This window comes from Alnus glutinosa, chromosome 5, assembly GCF_958979055.1.
Source record: "Alnus glutinosa chromosome 5, dhAlnGlut1.1, whole genome shotgun sequence".
In the NCBI taxonomy this organism is placed as follows: domain Eukaryota; kingdom Viridiplantae; phylum Streptophyta; class Magnoliopsida; order Fagales; family Betulaceae; genus Alnus; species Alnus glutinosa.
The window spans coordinates 15,382,668-15,399,259 of NC_084890.1; the positions used below are offsets into that span (position 1 = coordinate 15,382,668).

Here is a 16,592-nt window from a genome sequence, read left to right on the forward strand (position 1 = left end):
CCTATACTCATCTCCAACCCATAAAAAGTAAACGCTTCTTTTGCTTCCTGTTACCATGCTATTTTTGTTTTCTGTTGCTAGAATATATATAACCGGGTAATCGGTAACCAGTAATATTTTCGATTTAGAACTGAATCTTGAATGGTTAGGCATTGGATTCCAAAAAATAATAATAATAATAATAATAATATCAATGTATGAAAGCCAGTTAATAACAGGTAGTTGGTAATAACTGCAACCAGTATCGGTTGTGGTTATTTAAATGGAAATAACTAGGTACTCTGATTGCAGTTATGAAGAAATAGTCGTTACCGCAACCAGTTGTACACTCTTAACGCCAACCACTTCTGGGGTGGCTTACATGTCACACCTGGCCTATAAGGTGGCTCGCAAGCCACCCTAAATGTGGCTATTGGTGGCAGCTAGCCACCCCAGCCCCACATTTAAACTCCCATTTTTTTCTTTAAAAAAAATAACATTTTAAGTTTTTAATTTTTAATATATTAGCAGCCACCCTTAAACTTCCATTTTTTTCCTTCTTTTTGTTTTAAAAAAATAATAATAATATTTTAAGTTTTTAATTTTTAATATATTAATATTTTTTTTATTTAGAGTAATTTGTATCACATTTTTATTGAGTCTGACATGGAAACTTAACGGTTTCCGTCAAGTAGTGGATGAAAATTGACTTCAGAGAATAATTTGTCAATTTCACCTACTACATGGACCTCTCAATTAATTTGTATACTACAGTGAGTGATTTGTAAATCAGACTAACCCCGTAGACCAATTTTACATTTTTTTTTTTTAAAAAAAAATATTTTATTTATTATAAATTTATGGGAGTGATGGGTACGAAGTGTCCACTTTATTATATGGCTGCAACTGACTTGGTGACTAACCGACCCGATAGAGACTATCACAAACTTGGATAGAAAAAAATGAGTTTGGTTAAATAGTTTGATAAAGAGTAATAATAAGTTATTGATGTAATATAAAAATGGAATGAGATTTAAACTTTTTGTCAAATAACAGTTAAGAAAATTATTTGGTATTAGTTTTAAAAAGAGGTTGACTGTTTTTTGGGGAGGGGGAGAAATAAAAATAATGGGAGGGTGATTTTTAAAGCTATCAAAACTTAAGGGAGTGATATTTTTTAAAAACCAGACAATGATTTTTCAAATGGATAAACTTTCAAGGAACAATCTTATTTTTTTTCCCCCTTTTATTCAATGCAACTTAATGTGATATACAAATTAGATCTTTACATAGCTTAAAATATATAAGACTTAGTTCTAATAAAATAATGGAACATTTTCAATCAAATATAATTTCTCTCTCAACCGAGAGAGAAGTTTTTACACTTCTCTTCGGAGAAGTCTAGCCACCTCCTTGTGCGGGTTTTTGTCGCCTCGTGCGGGTTTTTCGAATGGGGAGGGATGGATTTTAATCTTTTCCTCCCCCTCCCCCTTCCCTCATTCTTTTCATTTTCTCTCTTTTTGTTTTAGTCCTTTTCTCATGGATCAACATCTCTGATGGATCTTCCTCCACTGCCGTCCATCTCTACTCCTTCCCCTCCGTTGAGCGTTTGGTTTCAGCCTCGTTCCTCCACTCCCTTTTTAGAATTTTAAGATTTTGTTTTTTCAAAATCAGATCTATCAATTTCAGGAAGTCTCACTCTCACATGCATCACTCCAATGTGTTCCTTGGCTCGTCCGCTTTCCAACACCACCAACCACGGCATCTTCCGGCGTGCACGCGCCTGTCTGTGGCCAACATACGCCTGCGACTGGATCTCACTCGCTAGCGTGTGTCCAACACGTCTCAATGCGTAAGGCCTTTTTTGTTGCATGTGGTGGCTTCTCCCATCCCCTGTCACTGCTGTTGATTCTCTGCGGCTATCCCCTTCACTTTGGCCGCCACTGCCGACGCGTGGTTTTCAAGCACCGCCAAGGGGGCTGCTCTAGTGCCACCATTTTTAGCCCTGCCCTTCGTCAGTGCTATTGTTTTGTGGGTATTTTTGTTGTCTTTTATTTTTATCTGTAATTTAATTTTCCTTGAGTTTTTTTAACTTTTTGTTTTCTATTTTTTGCTGCTTGTTTGTTTTGTGGGTTGTTGTCTCCTAGCTCTTGGGTGTTTTGTTCTTATTGTGGAGACTCTTGCAACCGAATTTGAGTTGATTCATCTCTTTCCTACAGTCCCTTAATCGGACTATGACAATGCATATTCAGCTTCAACCTCCTTCCGATTGTTATTGTTGGTTCCAGGCGGGGGTTCAGATAGGTTCTCCTTAATTTGTGTCTTTTGCTTATGTAACCGTCTTGTACGGCCCCTTGAGAGGATCAAGTCATTTGTTTGACCCTGTTTCCTGCTTTTTATAATTATTTTCACACTGCTTTAGTTTGTTTTGGATCTTTTGTTGGGAAGCCCACCCTATTTTCGTTTTTAGGCCTCGTTTGATTTGCGGAATAGACTTCTGAAATGGAATCACTATTCATATAGAATAATTATTTTTTTGTTTGGTAAGGATCTATTCATTGGAATAGCTATTCCCAGTGGAATAACTATTTCCTTACGAAGAGAAATACCGATTCCTCTAAAAAATGAAAGGAATAGCTATTCCAATAGGAATGTACTACAATGTCTAGAAAAAACACTTTCTTTTTTATTTTCTTTCAATTTGTTTTTCAAAAAAAAAAAAAAATGAAAAAAAGAAACCCTAATTTTGGCTGGCCGACCGCCCATTAGGGGTTCGGTCAGCCACATAGGGTGCCAGGGGTATCCGCACCACCCCCGGAGACCGATCCATTTTTCAATTTTTATTTTTATTTTTATAATTTTTGTTCATATATATATATATATATATATATATGGAAAAAGTACACATAACCCCCTCAAACTACCACCTCATTGTCAATGTACCCTCCAAACTACCAATTGTGTCAATGTCCCTCCCTATACTACCAAAAAATGTCAATGTCCCCCTAATGACAAAAATGTCCTTCATAAAATTATTAAAATAAAATAAAACTAAAACTAAAAAAATTATTAAAAAAATATAAAATAATAAAAATTTATTCCAAAAAATAATAAAAAATTTAAAACTGTTTTTTATTTTTTTATTTTTTTAAAAAAATAATAATTTTCAGTTTTTTTTTCGTTTTTTTTTCTTTTAAAAAAATTGTTCTTTTTCGTTTTTTTATTATTTAAAAAAAAAACTGTTTTTTGTTTTAATTTGTTTTATTTCTTTTAAAAAAATAATAAATAAATTTCAGTTATTTTTTGTTTTTATTTTTTTTTCTTTTTTAAAAAAAAATTGTTCTTTTTCATTTTTTTAATTTAATAAAAACTGGTTTTCTTTTTCTTTTTTCATTTGTTTTATTTTTTTTAAAAAAAATAAAAATAAATTTCAGTTATTTTTTGTTTGCTTTTTTTTTTTTTTTTAAAAAAAAATGTTCTTTTTTCTTTTCTTTTTTTTTTTTCGTTTTTTATTTAATTTTAAAAAAAAATTAGTTTTTTTTTTAAAAATTTTTTAGTTTTAGTTTTAATTTTTTGAATTTATAAGGACATTTTTGTCTTATAAAAAAAAAGGTCATTTTTGTCTTTTTGTTGGTCTTAGGGGGGGACATTGACATTTTTTGGTAATTTAGAGGGGGACATTGATACAATTGGTAGTTTTGGGGGTACATTGACAATTAAATGATAGTTTAAGGGGGTTACGTGTATTTTTCCATATATATATATATATATATATATATATATATATATATATATATAATGTGAGGGTTTTTTAGTAATTTTGATTAAATTCCAATTAAAGTATGTGAGTTGTTACTAACCTAAAGATTATGAATAATCATTCTATTCCATTCTCTTTTATTGTTGGGAATAACTATTCTTTTTTTTTTTTCTAATGGAATATTTATTCTTCAAACTAAATAAGGCCTTAGGATAATCTACTTATTCTATTCGGATCAGGCGTAAGAATGATCATTCCCCGTAACCATTTCTTTATTCAATGAGGAAAAAAAAAATAGTTTGAATAAAATAATACAAAATTTACAAAACAAAGGTCAAAGCCTAAAAGGCCAAAGATAAATCTTTTAAAATTTGCGTGGTATTGTTTTTTAAAATTAAGTAAATTTAGATTTTATCACTTCAAATAATATATATAAATAATATGTTTAGAATATTTAGAATATAACCATGATGGAGAATTAGTAATTACCATGGAGAGACGTAACCGACGAATACGAAAGTTTTAAATGCCGCCATGCCGCCGCATGAGGGGGGACCCACGAACAGAATTGTAGATATCTCTCGCTGTCTATTCGTCCCTTTTAGAGCACTCCCCAATATGGGGCACTTAGACCTTGTGGAAACCGTTGGCAAACGTTTTTGCTTGTGATTGTGTTGAAAATTATTTCTTATTTCATTTTTCAAATTTTTTTTTTTATTTTTGGTTTTTTAATTATTCTTTGTCCCTATTTCAAAAAATAAAAAAATAAAAAAATCTTTGTCCCATATTAAAAATTATGATTTTTTTTTTTTTGTGTGTCATTTATAAGTATTTATCTTGCTCTTATATTAAATTGAATTTTTTAGTATACACGTGCAAGTTGTGTGACCTAGTGCGAAGTACTGATCGTCGCAAACACGCGTGCCGCAAAGTCGCTTTGACGCTTTAGATGCACTTTTAACACTTAGCATGTGCGCATCATCCCACACAAGCCACGCGTTTATTATTTACGTTTGTATTTTTCTGATGTGTAAAAGTACATTTTCAACGGTCAAAAACTATAATAAATTACTTTTGTAATTTATTAAATATATTTTTCAGCATATTTTGTTGGATCTTTTTATTCTCTTCTTACTTTTCTTCTCCGATGTTGTAGAATTTATAATTCAAAGTTATGTTCAGAATTTACAATTTGCATACTACATTCAGACAATATTATATTCTGATGACAAAATTTTTATATTCCCAGTTGCACAACTTATTGTATAAGTGAAAAGTAATATTTGTCTATTAATATTTGCCTTGCGTACTGTTTAAGAGTTTAGTGATTTTTCATACAGTTTTTTTATTTTGTTTTCATTAATTTACGAAGTTCCTATATCTTTATTTTCAATAGATTTTTCACTTCTCTAAAAGAGAAAAAAAAATTAAAAATTAAAAATTATTATCAAATAACTTTTTTCTTTTTTTAATTTTTCTCTCACAAACAATTCAAATTTCATTTCACATTTAAATCACACCAATCACCTACTATTTCTATTCGAACAAAAAAATTCACAAAATTTTTTTTTACAGAATTATTTTCTACGTAGGTAATAACATTTAAATATATATTATCTTTATTTTAAAATATGAGAATGTCCATATTCCATACCTTTTTATTAATAATAGATGAAATCTCTCTTAAACTCATGTTAAACCACAATTCTCAATCTTTTTAAAAAAACGCTCTTCCTCTCTGGTGTATAAACAATTATAAAAGAAAAGTGAGACTGCGTATATAATAATTTTGTTATTATTATTTTTTAATTTTTTTTTTTTTTTTTTTTGAGTTTGATTGAAATGTTTGTAAAATTTGTATATAAATAATTATACAATAAAGTTAGACTATATGATAATTTTTTCAATACTACTTTTTAGGTTTGATTGTAACTTTTGTAAAATTTGTATACAAAAGTGAGGAATTATTTTATTTCACAAAAACAGAAGTGAACGTAAAATCTGCCTATAAAAGCGATGAACTATTTTATTTCACAACAAATAGAAATGAATATGTTTAATTTATTTTGCAGGTTGCCATGCGGTAGAGTGAAAAATTCGTTGGGATCAAGATAACAAGTGAATGGCTCGCATTGTTATGTGGGTTTAGTTAGTAGTTATTTATTATTGTGATAAAAATGTCTGTTTGGAAGCTTTGAGTTTATAATTGATGATACATGTTCCATTTCAAGATTTATTGTCAAAATTATTAGATTATTAGATTCCACTTTCTACTATAGTATACTCTGATTATTTGTATAGCATAGTGAATTTAGCTAATTACCAGTTAATTGGTTTGATAACACTACGAGTTAACATTTTAAGTCAAGTACATATAATTATGTAATTTTGGGGGCGTTACGCTTTTGGAGGACCCATAATTATCGTTTGTATTTGATAATGTTATGTACTAGACTTGTGTTGTAATATTTTGCGATTTTACTTGGTGATCAGTATTTGACCGAGGTACCTAATGTTATATTTATTTCGTTAAGTTGTGTTATGATGCTTTTAGTATTTTGCTCTATCTATTTATGTGATAGAGATATAATACGTTTACAACTTTTGTACAACTACAACAATTTTTTTTTTTTTTTTTTTTTAAATAAACCTTTGGAAATGTAGGATCCATGTGTAAAAAAACAGATCCAATGATTAATTTGAAAAAAAAGTTGTTGGAGTTGTACAAAAGTTGTAAACGTATCATTTCTCAATGTTATGTGACTTAGTTGTTTGGCTATCTTGTAGTTTAAAAAACTATTTTTATTTTGTTACATTGCCATTTGATCAGGGGGTCTTAGTAACTCTTTGATTTATTTCATTAATAAATAAGCTTGGAAAAAATACGGTGACACTCTAAGTTAATTACTGATTAATTAATTTTGAGACCATTACATCCATCGTAGCATGTGTTTCATAATACATGTATGGTAAATCGATTCCTACTTTCTCACCGTGTGAGTTCCATAAGTCATTATTAATGACCTTATTTTGTCCCTTTGTGACCTTCGACTATGTCATGACATCGAGGTTTTAGTGTTTGCTACTCTAGCATGTTGCCTATGACAATGTATGATGTGGTATAAAGGAGCAGTGCTGGAAAAGTGATTGCACCTAAATTGACTGGCATGAGGGCAAATGGAAGACTATTTGAACACATTTGTATTGTATTTGTACTCACTGTTGGCAAGTTGTGTTGCTTCTTGGACGTTGCAACATAATTGTGGGTGCATAATGTTTTGTACGTAAAGGTTAAACATTTCTTTGAGATATTGGAATTGAGAGGGATTAAAGATGTTTAATATGATGTAACCAAATGAGTCGGGGAATAATGAGACACATACAGCGATACTGCTATGCTGGTCCACACAAGATTTTGTATAGTACTCCAAGCATTTTCTACAAGTGTGCTTGATGGTCGCATAGTTTATTACCTAGCATAAACATTATTAAAAATAGATAGAGATACATGGCTGGAGCTGGAACTATGGCCATTGTGCAAGTGGTAGTTGTAGCGTATAAGACGCCCATTAGTGGGCAGCCGACGTGGAGTAACATTACTGTTACTCCACAACACAACACTTATAATACACTAAATGACATATAAGAGCACTAGTAGCAGATACTCTACAGGTGGTTCTCTTCCATAGATATAGGGAAAATGTAAAAAAAATAAAATCACAAAAAGTCATTGGTAACGGATTCCTTACAAGTTTCCTAAGCATTTCCAATAATTATTATAATTATAAACTCGATTATCTTTCTTCTCACATCTCTTCTCATTATAATAATAAAATGAAAGAAAAAAAAAGAAAGAAAAGTAAAAGTAAAAAAAATAATATTTTAATGGTTTAAGGAAAATTTAAGAAAAGCTATTGTTGAGTGTTTTTAGATAGGAAAACAAAAAATAATTTTGTTCTCTAAATTTAGAAAAAATGATTGCATGTTGCTCCTAATGGTCTAATAGTTAGATGCTGAATAGCGTATGAAAACATCATACACAAGCTGTTTGGAAGTTGGTGAGAAAAATTAAGAGTGTAAGTGAAACGTCTTTCAACAATGTAACAAGTCTGTGTGGGAAAATAGTCTCCCTATATAAATAGAGTAATGATTCAATGCCACCTAAACATACAATTTTTCGCCACCTTGCCTATATGGTAGTCCCTCACCCTAATTTATTTTTTTTTTAAAAAAAAAAAACTCAAAAAGTAGTGGAGGACCGCCTTGCCACATAGGCAAGATGGTAAAAAGTTGTATGTTTGGGTGGTGGTGAATCATTACTCATATAAATAACAATGAAAATGAGAAAAAAGGTTATGGAGGTATGTTTCTATGTTTTATAACAACACGGTTAGATTGACGAAACAAAATAAAATCTCATTCCTAGTAGCCTCACCAAATTTTACTCACCAAAATAACTAAAAATTACTTTTTTCTATTATGGTGAGCCACTTTATTAAAATTTCCCCGACAGCCTCACCATTTTAACTAGTCAATATTTACTATTCCATTTAAATAATAACTTTTTTTCATATTTATTTATTTTTTCTCTATATAATCTTTTTACAAAAAATCATTCACATCCATGAAATAAGGACATTATCGTGTGAGAGATGGGAGATGGGAGAAGAAAATGAAAGAAAAAAGGAAAAAAGTGTGCTAATCATGTGAGAGAGAAATGAGAGAAATGTGAAACAAAATTTGGTGAGTGAATTGTTGAGTGAAAATGCATCATCTAATTTGGTTAGTAATTTCAGTCATCAAATTTTTTTGGTTAAAATGGTGAGGCTGCTGGGAGTGGTTTTTCAGGATTTTCATTAAATTGGCTCACCAAAATAGCTAAAAAATTATTTTTGTGAGGCTACTAGGAATGCTATAATGATTCGTCTTAATTTCATTTGAAATTGACCAGATATATATATATATATATATATATATATATATATATATATATATATATATATATATATATATATATATAGAGAGAGAGAGAGAGAGAGAGAGAGAGAGAGAGAGGTTAGTCCTAATAAATAAATATAAATTTGTAGAGAAACAAAGGTCAAATCTCAACTATTGCTAATTTCTTAGAGCATTCCCAATGGCTTATGTATTTTTCAATCTAGAATAGCTAATTAAAATCTATTTTATCTAGTTTAGCTAATGAATTTTAAATGCACTATACATCTGATTATCTATTCTTAACTCTATATTATTTTTTTATTATTTTTAATTAATTTATTTCATTATAGTATTTTTTTTCCACGTGGGTCCTGCTTCATAACTCCACTACTTTACACACTTTCTCTTAGATCGCCACTATAAAAGGAAGAAAAAAATAGAAAAACGTGGAGTGGTGGAGGGAAAAAGGAAAAAAGCAAAGCTAAAAAAGTGGAGATGAAGAATAAAAAAAAATAGATAAGTGAATAGTATAACTCTACTTGTAGAGTTCCACTATTTATGAAATTAAGAAAAATCTATTTTAGAGTTGGAATACATAAGCTGATGGAGTCTCTTTTTAATACTTTTGTTATCTATTCTAGCTTAAAGTTGTAAATAGATAATCTATTGGGAGTGCTATACAGAAGAAGTGCCCCATTAAAATTATAAAAGGCGCCGCATGCCGAGAGAGAGACCCACAACGCGACGTGTTCTCCCTGTCACGCGTATCTGTAGGATGTAGATATCATATAATCATCTCATCTCTCTATCTCTCTCTCTCTGTCTCTCTCTCTCTCTTTTTTTCAAACAAGTAGCTAGCGCCTTTCTAGATTGTTGTTAACATAAACCTAAAATCTCTCTCTTTTTTCTAGTGAATGGCGATCCAAAGATAAACACACCCAAACGCACTGCCTGTTTCCCAGTTTTCATTCGTCGCTTTCTTTCTTCAATATATTGCAGCCAAACAGGGGTGTAACGTGTAAGCTCTCTCTCTCTCTCTCTCTCTCACGCACACGTCTTTTTATTTCCTTTGCTTTTGATATTTCGACTTCTTGATTTCATGGCCCCTTGTTTCCGTTTGTTTTCATAGAATTTTTTTTTCGAGGAATTAAAAATAGAAAATGTCTTATGTATATGGCAAACACAGAGTTCGTTGATCCATCTCTCTCTCTCTCTCTCTCTCTCTCTCTCTCTCTCTCTCTCTCTATATATATATATATATATATATATATATATATTGGTATGCATATATGTGTTTCTAGGGTAGATACCTTTAATTCATAAAAAATATGTGTTTTTAGGGGAGAGATATTTCTAGAAGTATTTTCTGGCGAAACAAACAGGAACCAAAAGGAACTTGTCCTGTTTGAGGATTTCCTAATTATTTAAATTTGTTATTTGAAAAGAACCTGTTCTCTCTGTAAATTACAGTGGTTTCGTTTTTTTTTTTTTTTTTTTGAATGTTTTGACAAATTTGTCCAAGTAATTTGAAGTGTTTCCTTAATTGTGAATGTCTTTGACAGCTTTGTTCCTGTCATTATCCTATGCCTATTCAAAACAGTGAAAAGGATCCAAAAGAACAAAAGAACCTTCGATAACATTCAATTTGTTGGTGTCTTTTTCTATTAAACAAAGCTATAGTTTGGGCTCGTAAAATTATTGTATTTCTCCATATTAGCATCAAGTCTTGGAGTCACAAGTACAGTTTTTTGGCCTTGTTTGGGATTTCTTCCTTATCCTGAAATCAGAGTGTTTTTAGTCCAGGAGTTGGTTGTTTTAAACTAGTTAAGGGATATCATTAATTTATTATGAGATAATTTTTCAGGCTGTAAAAATGCTTCTATATGTTTCGTTCTTTCTTTACAACCTTTTCCCTTTTTTTTCCCCCTCTAAATTACTAGGCGCGTGCTTGCTTAACTCTATCTACCTGTATTTGTGCTGGCTTTAGTAGTCTGGTAAAATTTCTGCAATGGGGTACCTATGAAGTTATTGGTTCTTGACAAAAACAGAGGAACTTCCAATTTTTAAGGCTTTAACCCATAGTATTGCATCTTGTCACCCTGATATTTGTGGCTTTTATATTTGTCATCATTATTGAATTTGACAGAAGTCAACAGCATTGATGGAGTTTGATGAAGAGCAGCATGGTGTCTCAGGAAGAGTTCCTGAATGTGGTGCGATTTTTATGTCGAACAGTACAACCAAAAAAGAATGTTTAAGACGGGGACTGTTTGGCCTTCCATCTTCTGATGGCGACTTTGTAAAGCAGGTTAAAGCTGGAATGATTTTGTTTCTGTTTGAATATGATAAGAGACACCTACATGGTGTTTTCCAGGCATGTTCTGATGGTGCAATTGATATTGTGCCCCATGCATTCCGTTCATCAGGAAAGCAATTCTCCGCACAGGTGTGGATATGTGTATCTTTTCTTGTGTCCATTTAATTCATTTTTCTTCTTTTCCATTTAAAGTAGTAGCAGGGAGAAGGCTTTTGAGAGTTTATTTTGGGGAGAGTGATTCAGTTTCTTTTCCCTAACTTATTACATAGAAAGTCATGGCTATGTTTATTAAAGCTTTTTTCCTTCTCCCTCCTGTTTTCTCCTTACAAAACAAATCATTAACAAACAACCACAAAACACTTAAAACTGATTTCATCTTTATATCACATTGGAACATTTTTTTTAAAAAAAAAAAAACAAAAACCCTCAAAACATATTAACAAACATAGCCATCTTTGTTTATTTCTTTGTCAGGTGAAATTCACCCCAATTTGGAACTGTAGCCCACTTACTGAAGCTGAGTTTCGTGACACAATCAAAGAAAATTACTTTTCTGCTAAGAAGTTTAACTTTGGCCTGTCTGAAGAGCAGGTCTGCTCCTTTGCTATCGAAGTTAGATTTCAATGGAATTTATTTATAAAGTTCTTATTTTTTGATGCCACTTACTCTGCTTTTTACAGGTTCATAGGCTTCTAGGCTTGTTCAGTTTGAGAAGGACAACATATCATCTACCACAAAGACAATTAAGCAAAATTAAAGGTGCAAGAGAGAATGCAAAGGGTAAAGTTCGAAGAGTTCATGATGGTGGGGCTATAATGAGGGATGAGGTAAAAGATCCGAATGATTTGGATAATGATCATGGACCAGTTGTCTTGAATCAGTACTCTGGGAAATCTTTTGGCTATGGTGGAAGAGAAAGTGATGAAAGCAGGTTTGTAAAAAGTAACGGGTTAGGGAATAAACATAAAACTTACGATGTGACCATGAATGGGTATTTTGAGGACTCTTTGGCTAAATCTGGAAGAGATGGAGGCAGATTTGCTGCATGTTTTAGGTCAGGAAGGGACCATAACTTGGCTATTGAGCATGGGTCTGTCGTGTCAAATGAACCTTGTAGGTATCTTTCAGGTAAAGTTGGACCCATGAACGAGTATTTTGAGGACTCTTTGGCTAAAGTTGGAAGAGATGGAGGCAGATTTGTGGCATGTGAAAGGTTAGGGAGTGAACATAACTTGGCTATTGAGCATGGGCCTGTCGTGTCAAATCACCCTCCTAGGTATCTTTCAGGTAAAGTTGGACCCATTAACGAGTATTTTGAGGACTCTTTGGCTACAGTCGGAAGAGATGGAGGCAGATTTGCAGCTTGTGATAGGTCAAAGAGTGGACATAACTTGGCTATTGACCATGGGCCTGTCGTCTTAAATGACCGTTCTGGGTATCTTTCAGGTAAAGTTGCACCCATTAACGAGTATTTTGAGGACTCTTTGGCTAAAGGTGGAATAGATCGAGTCAGATTTGCAGCTTGTGGCAGGTCAGAGAGTAGAGATAACTTGTCCATTGAGCACGGGCCTGTCGTGTCAAATGACCGTTTTGGGTATCTTTCAGGCAAAGTTGAAGTTCCTGATCATAGCAGGTATACAATGACTAATAGGCTAGATAGTGAATGTAATATGGACAATGGCTTTGTGCCGTCCATGTCTACTGAGTGCCGTAGTTTATATCAACCTAACCTTGATAGATCTGTCTACTCTGACAATGCTGTATTTAAAGATCAACATAGGTCATATTCCACATCCACTCGCCCAATAGAGACACAAATCTGTTACCCTTCCTATTCAACACTTTATGGAGATGCACTTGGTATGAGCACAGTTCCTTATGATCCTGAATCCACTAGTATTAACTATAGGTACTCATCATCTCCAGGGATTGATCACAGCTCTAATTCATTGAAAGAATGTGCTTCCCCTTATAAACCATATGCCGGGACTCTCATTCCTTCCCCAAAAAACCAATTGCATTTCCCATCTGTGGAACCAAAATGTAGAAAGAGATGCCCAGATGATAGTTCTAGTTTTGGAAACCATGTTTCTTTCTCTACCCCCAACAATCATGAGCACTTTAACTACAGGAACATCATGCCTTTATCTAGGGTTGCATATTCTGAAAACTTGGCAGCAGAATCTTCTGAAAATCCAGGTTACGAGGGCCTCTCCTATTTGCAGTGTGCTTTAGCTCCCTTGCATTTATCAGAGACTGAAAATAATCGGATGGAAAACAAGGGCTCTTCATTCTACTCTGGCTTTCTTGTAGAGTCATTAGGCAAACTTGAGTGTGAGAAGGTTGCACGACAGGAGGAGAAGAATGAAGCATTTACTGGTAATGTTCCTTTGTCAAATAATGGTCAGCTTCAGTTGCATGGCTGTGATTATTCTGTTGAACCTAGGAGTGACTACCACCCTGAACACGATTCACTTAATCATGATCTCAAGTATGATCCGGATTCTGAAAACATGTCTTCTGGCTGTCAGAAGAACATGAATAGTGTGTTTTCTCGCTTAGCTTGGGCTTCAGATGTACATGTAAAGGAAAATAGTGATGACTTTAGCCATAAGGAATATGATGAGGATACATCATTGGATGAACACAATTCACTTAATCTTGATCACAAGTCTTATCAGGGTTTTGAAAACGTGTCCTATGGCTGTCAGAAGAACAGGAATAGTGTGTTTTCTCGCTTAACTTTGGCTTCAGATGTATATGTAGAGGAAAATGGTGATGACGTTGGCCGTAACGGATGTGATGGGGATACATCAGTGGATGAAGTCATGGCAAGGTTGCGTCAAAGTCTCTTCCAATCGGCAAAGACCAAAAAGTCTAAAACGTTGATCAAAGAATATGATGAACATGAAAACTTAAGGGACCCCAAGTTGGAAGTGGATTGCTTGGTGGATTTCAAGTATCTGAATGTTGGACGGACACCGTGTGTGGATTTCAAACGTCGGAGTGAAGTGTGTAAAATTCAAGATAATACCAAGAGTAGACACTATAATGAAATTGCTGGGAGTGATGGTTCATCAGGTGGGCACCACAAAAGAAGTAAGTTGATCAGGCCTAACTTCAGCAAGAAAGAGTCTTCCAATGAACAAGGTATCTCATCAGGTGGGGACCACAAAAGAAGAAAGTTGATCAGGCCAAACTTCAGTAAGAAAGAGTCTTCTAATGAACAAGGCATCAACAATGATGCTTCCAAAGGTACAGAGGTATTATCACTAGAAAATTCTGTAAACAGGAAAGACAAAAGGGGAAGTTGTGAGGTTTTGGTTGAAAGCCAGGATAAAGAAAACATGTCATCTCATAGTGTTGAATTGCAACATGTAGTTTCTCTAATCAGTGGTGAGTATAAGAATATTAATGTTGAAAGAGGTTCAAATGGTGAAGGAGAATCAAAAGCAGAGAGTCGCAAGACATTGTTTAGAATTGGATATGAAGACGAAAAAGAGTCTTCACAAGATGCAGGCATCCAAAACGCTTGTGAAGATGAATCAAATGCTGAGAATGGCTTGGGAATTATGGATTCCGTAGTGGATGAGTTGCCAGATACCACTCCATCCTACAACAAACATATATAGAAATAGAAGAAGAAAATGCTTACAGAGAAACTGTTTATGGTGATATTGATCGTGGAAAGGAGTCTTTTTTCTTTTTTTGAGAAACCGGAGCTCTACACTGCAAAGAGTATCTGGATAATTTTTAGATAGTTCTGTAGATGAAGGTAAGACAAAGAAGTCAGCAATTAGCTTTTGTGACCGTTGTCTCAGAGGCATCTTTTGAAAGTTCTAGGTGCTTCACTGTTGTAGCATCATAAAGAAATTTGTGAGGGAAATATTGGATCTGGAGAGATATTGGCTGCAGCCAATGGAGTTAAAAGATGTGAAATGGACTTTCCTCAAATTTTTGAAAATATCAATGGATTTCTCCTCGACAGTTGTGGAATCAGCAATGGGTATTGAAGAAATTGGTGCAAATTATGAAGGTAAAGGGGAAAACCAACCCTATGTGGATGTTCTAACCATTCAGATTGAAGCATCACTGTAGGGATTATAACTAAAACGTGGTGGAGTAACAAGACAGAAGACAATCATAGAGATGTTGCTGTTGTTATTTGTTGATGCCAGGTATCGGTACTAACAAAGTTGATTCTGCTGCTGTACAGCTTGTAAAGCTTGTCTGAATGTTGCTTACTTTAATTGCTACTTAAATGGCCTTAATGCTATTAATAGGACCTTTTCTTTCCACGGTTAAGTGATGTTTTTGCTTGCTATGGGTAAATTGATGCAGTTTTCAATACATATGATATCCATTACTTTGAAGTCCTAGGGAATTTTTGGTTTGTGGAATGACTATTTCGTTAGAAAAAATAAATAGTTTTTATTAGGAATGGAAGAATTTGTTGTTAGAATCCTTATCATATATTATAAGGCTATTCTATTTCACTTTTCATTCTCAGTGCTATTTATTTTTCACGGAATAACCATTCCGCATAGCAAACGTACCTCTCGTCTTAAAAGAATTCAATGCTTGTATTTGGCAAGTGGAAGTTTTATTGCTGAGAAACCTTAATGGTGTCCCTTAAGAATAGCAAGTAGTCCATAGTCCCTCCTTTTTTGGTTTCTATAAAGTTGCTTCTTTTCTTCTTCAGAATAATGCATTTTGCTCGGGCTATAAGTATTTGCAAATTTCTCATGCCTTGACGAGATGAGTATAATGTGCGTCGTTCAAGTCAATTATTTACTTGAAATTTAAAAGAACTAAAAATTTGAATGGTGAAATTTATGAAATTATGTTTATAACTTACGACTCTTGGAGTTACCTCAACTAGCTTTATGTTTACACAATTTAGGCCGTTAGGATTGTACACACACAACATGAGTTTTCTGCCACCGGAACAACCTTTGGCGGAGGACGGTTCTAAGTAGTCGACCAGAACAAGCAGATTTTGCCCGTAAAAAAAAAAAAAAAATTATCATTATTATTTTAAAATGAACTTATTTTATATGGCCATGTTGTTTTTAGTCAATTTTTTTCTTTTTTAAGTCCAGTTTTTTACTCAACTTAACTATTTTATTTTATTTTTTGAATTTATGTTTGGAAGAGATTTTTTTTTGTTTTCAACCCAACTCAAAAACAAAAATAAAAATAGAGAATGCCATGAAAAAAAGAAAAAAGAAAAAGTCAAATTCGAGGGTGATCAAGCCACCCCAAAGAGTGGTTGTGGGTGGTTTTCGAACCGTCTTATTATTATTATTATTTCCGGTTTTAGTTTTACTGTTTCCAAATATATTCAATTTAGTTTTTAATGGGTAGCTCAATCGGTTGAGGACATGAAGTGGAGGTTACCCTTCCTCCTCCTCTTATATGGACATGTCATATATATATATATATATATATATTCAATTTAATTCACATTTTCAAACATATATTCCTAGTTTTGTTTTCTATTTTTTAAAACAGTAAAACATAATTTCAAATATATATATATTTTTCTCTGTATTTACAATTTTAAAAACAATACAAAAGAATACCAAAAAAACACAT

At 32.9% G+C, this 16,592-nt stretch overlaps 1 protein-coding gene across 2 annotated transcripts; it reads left to right on the forward strand.

The window, feature by feature from the left end:
• The first annotated feature begins 9,519 nt into the window (after window positions 1–9,519).
• Window positions 9,520–15,299, forward strand: LOC133869743 (uncharacterized). Of its 2 annotated transcripts, none has more exons than XM_062306822.1 (4): window positions 9,520–9,695; window positions 10,824–11,123; window positions 11,469–11,585; window positions 11,675–15,299. In XM_062306822.1, exons 2-4 carry the CDS (start codon window positions 10,839–10,841, stop codon window positions 14,624–14,626), a joined length of 3,354 nt encoding a protein of 1,117 aa, XP_062162806.1. In that variant the 5' UTR covers window positions 9,520–9,695; window positions 10,824–10,838; the 3' UTR covers window positions 14,627–15,299. The 2 variants fall into 2 exon arrangements, with proteins under 2 accessions (XP_062162806.1, XP_062162807.1); XM_062306823.1 differs by having other exon boundaries at window positions 10,827–11,123.
• Window positions 15,300–16,592: the final 1,293 nt, after the last annotated feature.

Excerpts from the sequence above, each read along its gene's own strand:
- LOC133869743 (XM_062306822.1), top strand. The coding sequence starts at position 10,839 with ATGGAGTTTGATGAAGAGCAGCATGGTGTCTCAGGAAGAGTTCCTGAA. Across the intron at positions 11,124-11,468 it reads GAAAGCAATTCTCCGCACAG|GTGAAATTCACCCCAATTTG; the intron begins GTGTGGATATGT and ends TTTCTTTGTCAG. Across the intron at positions 11,586-11,674 it reads TTGGCCTGTCTGAAGAGCAG|GTTCATAGGCTTCTAGGCTT; the intron begins GTCTGCTCCTTT and ends TGCTTTTTACAG.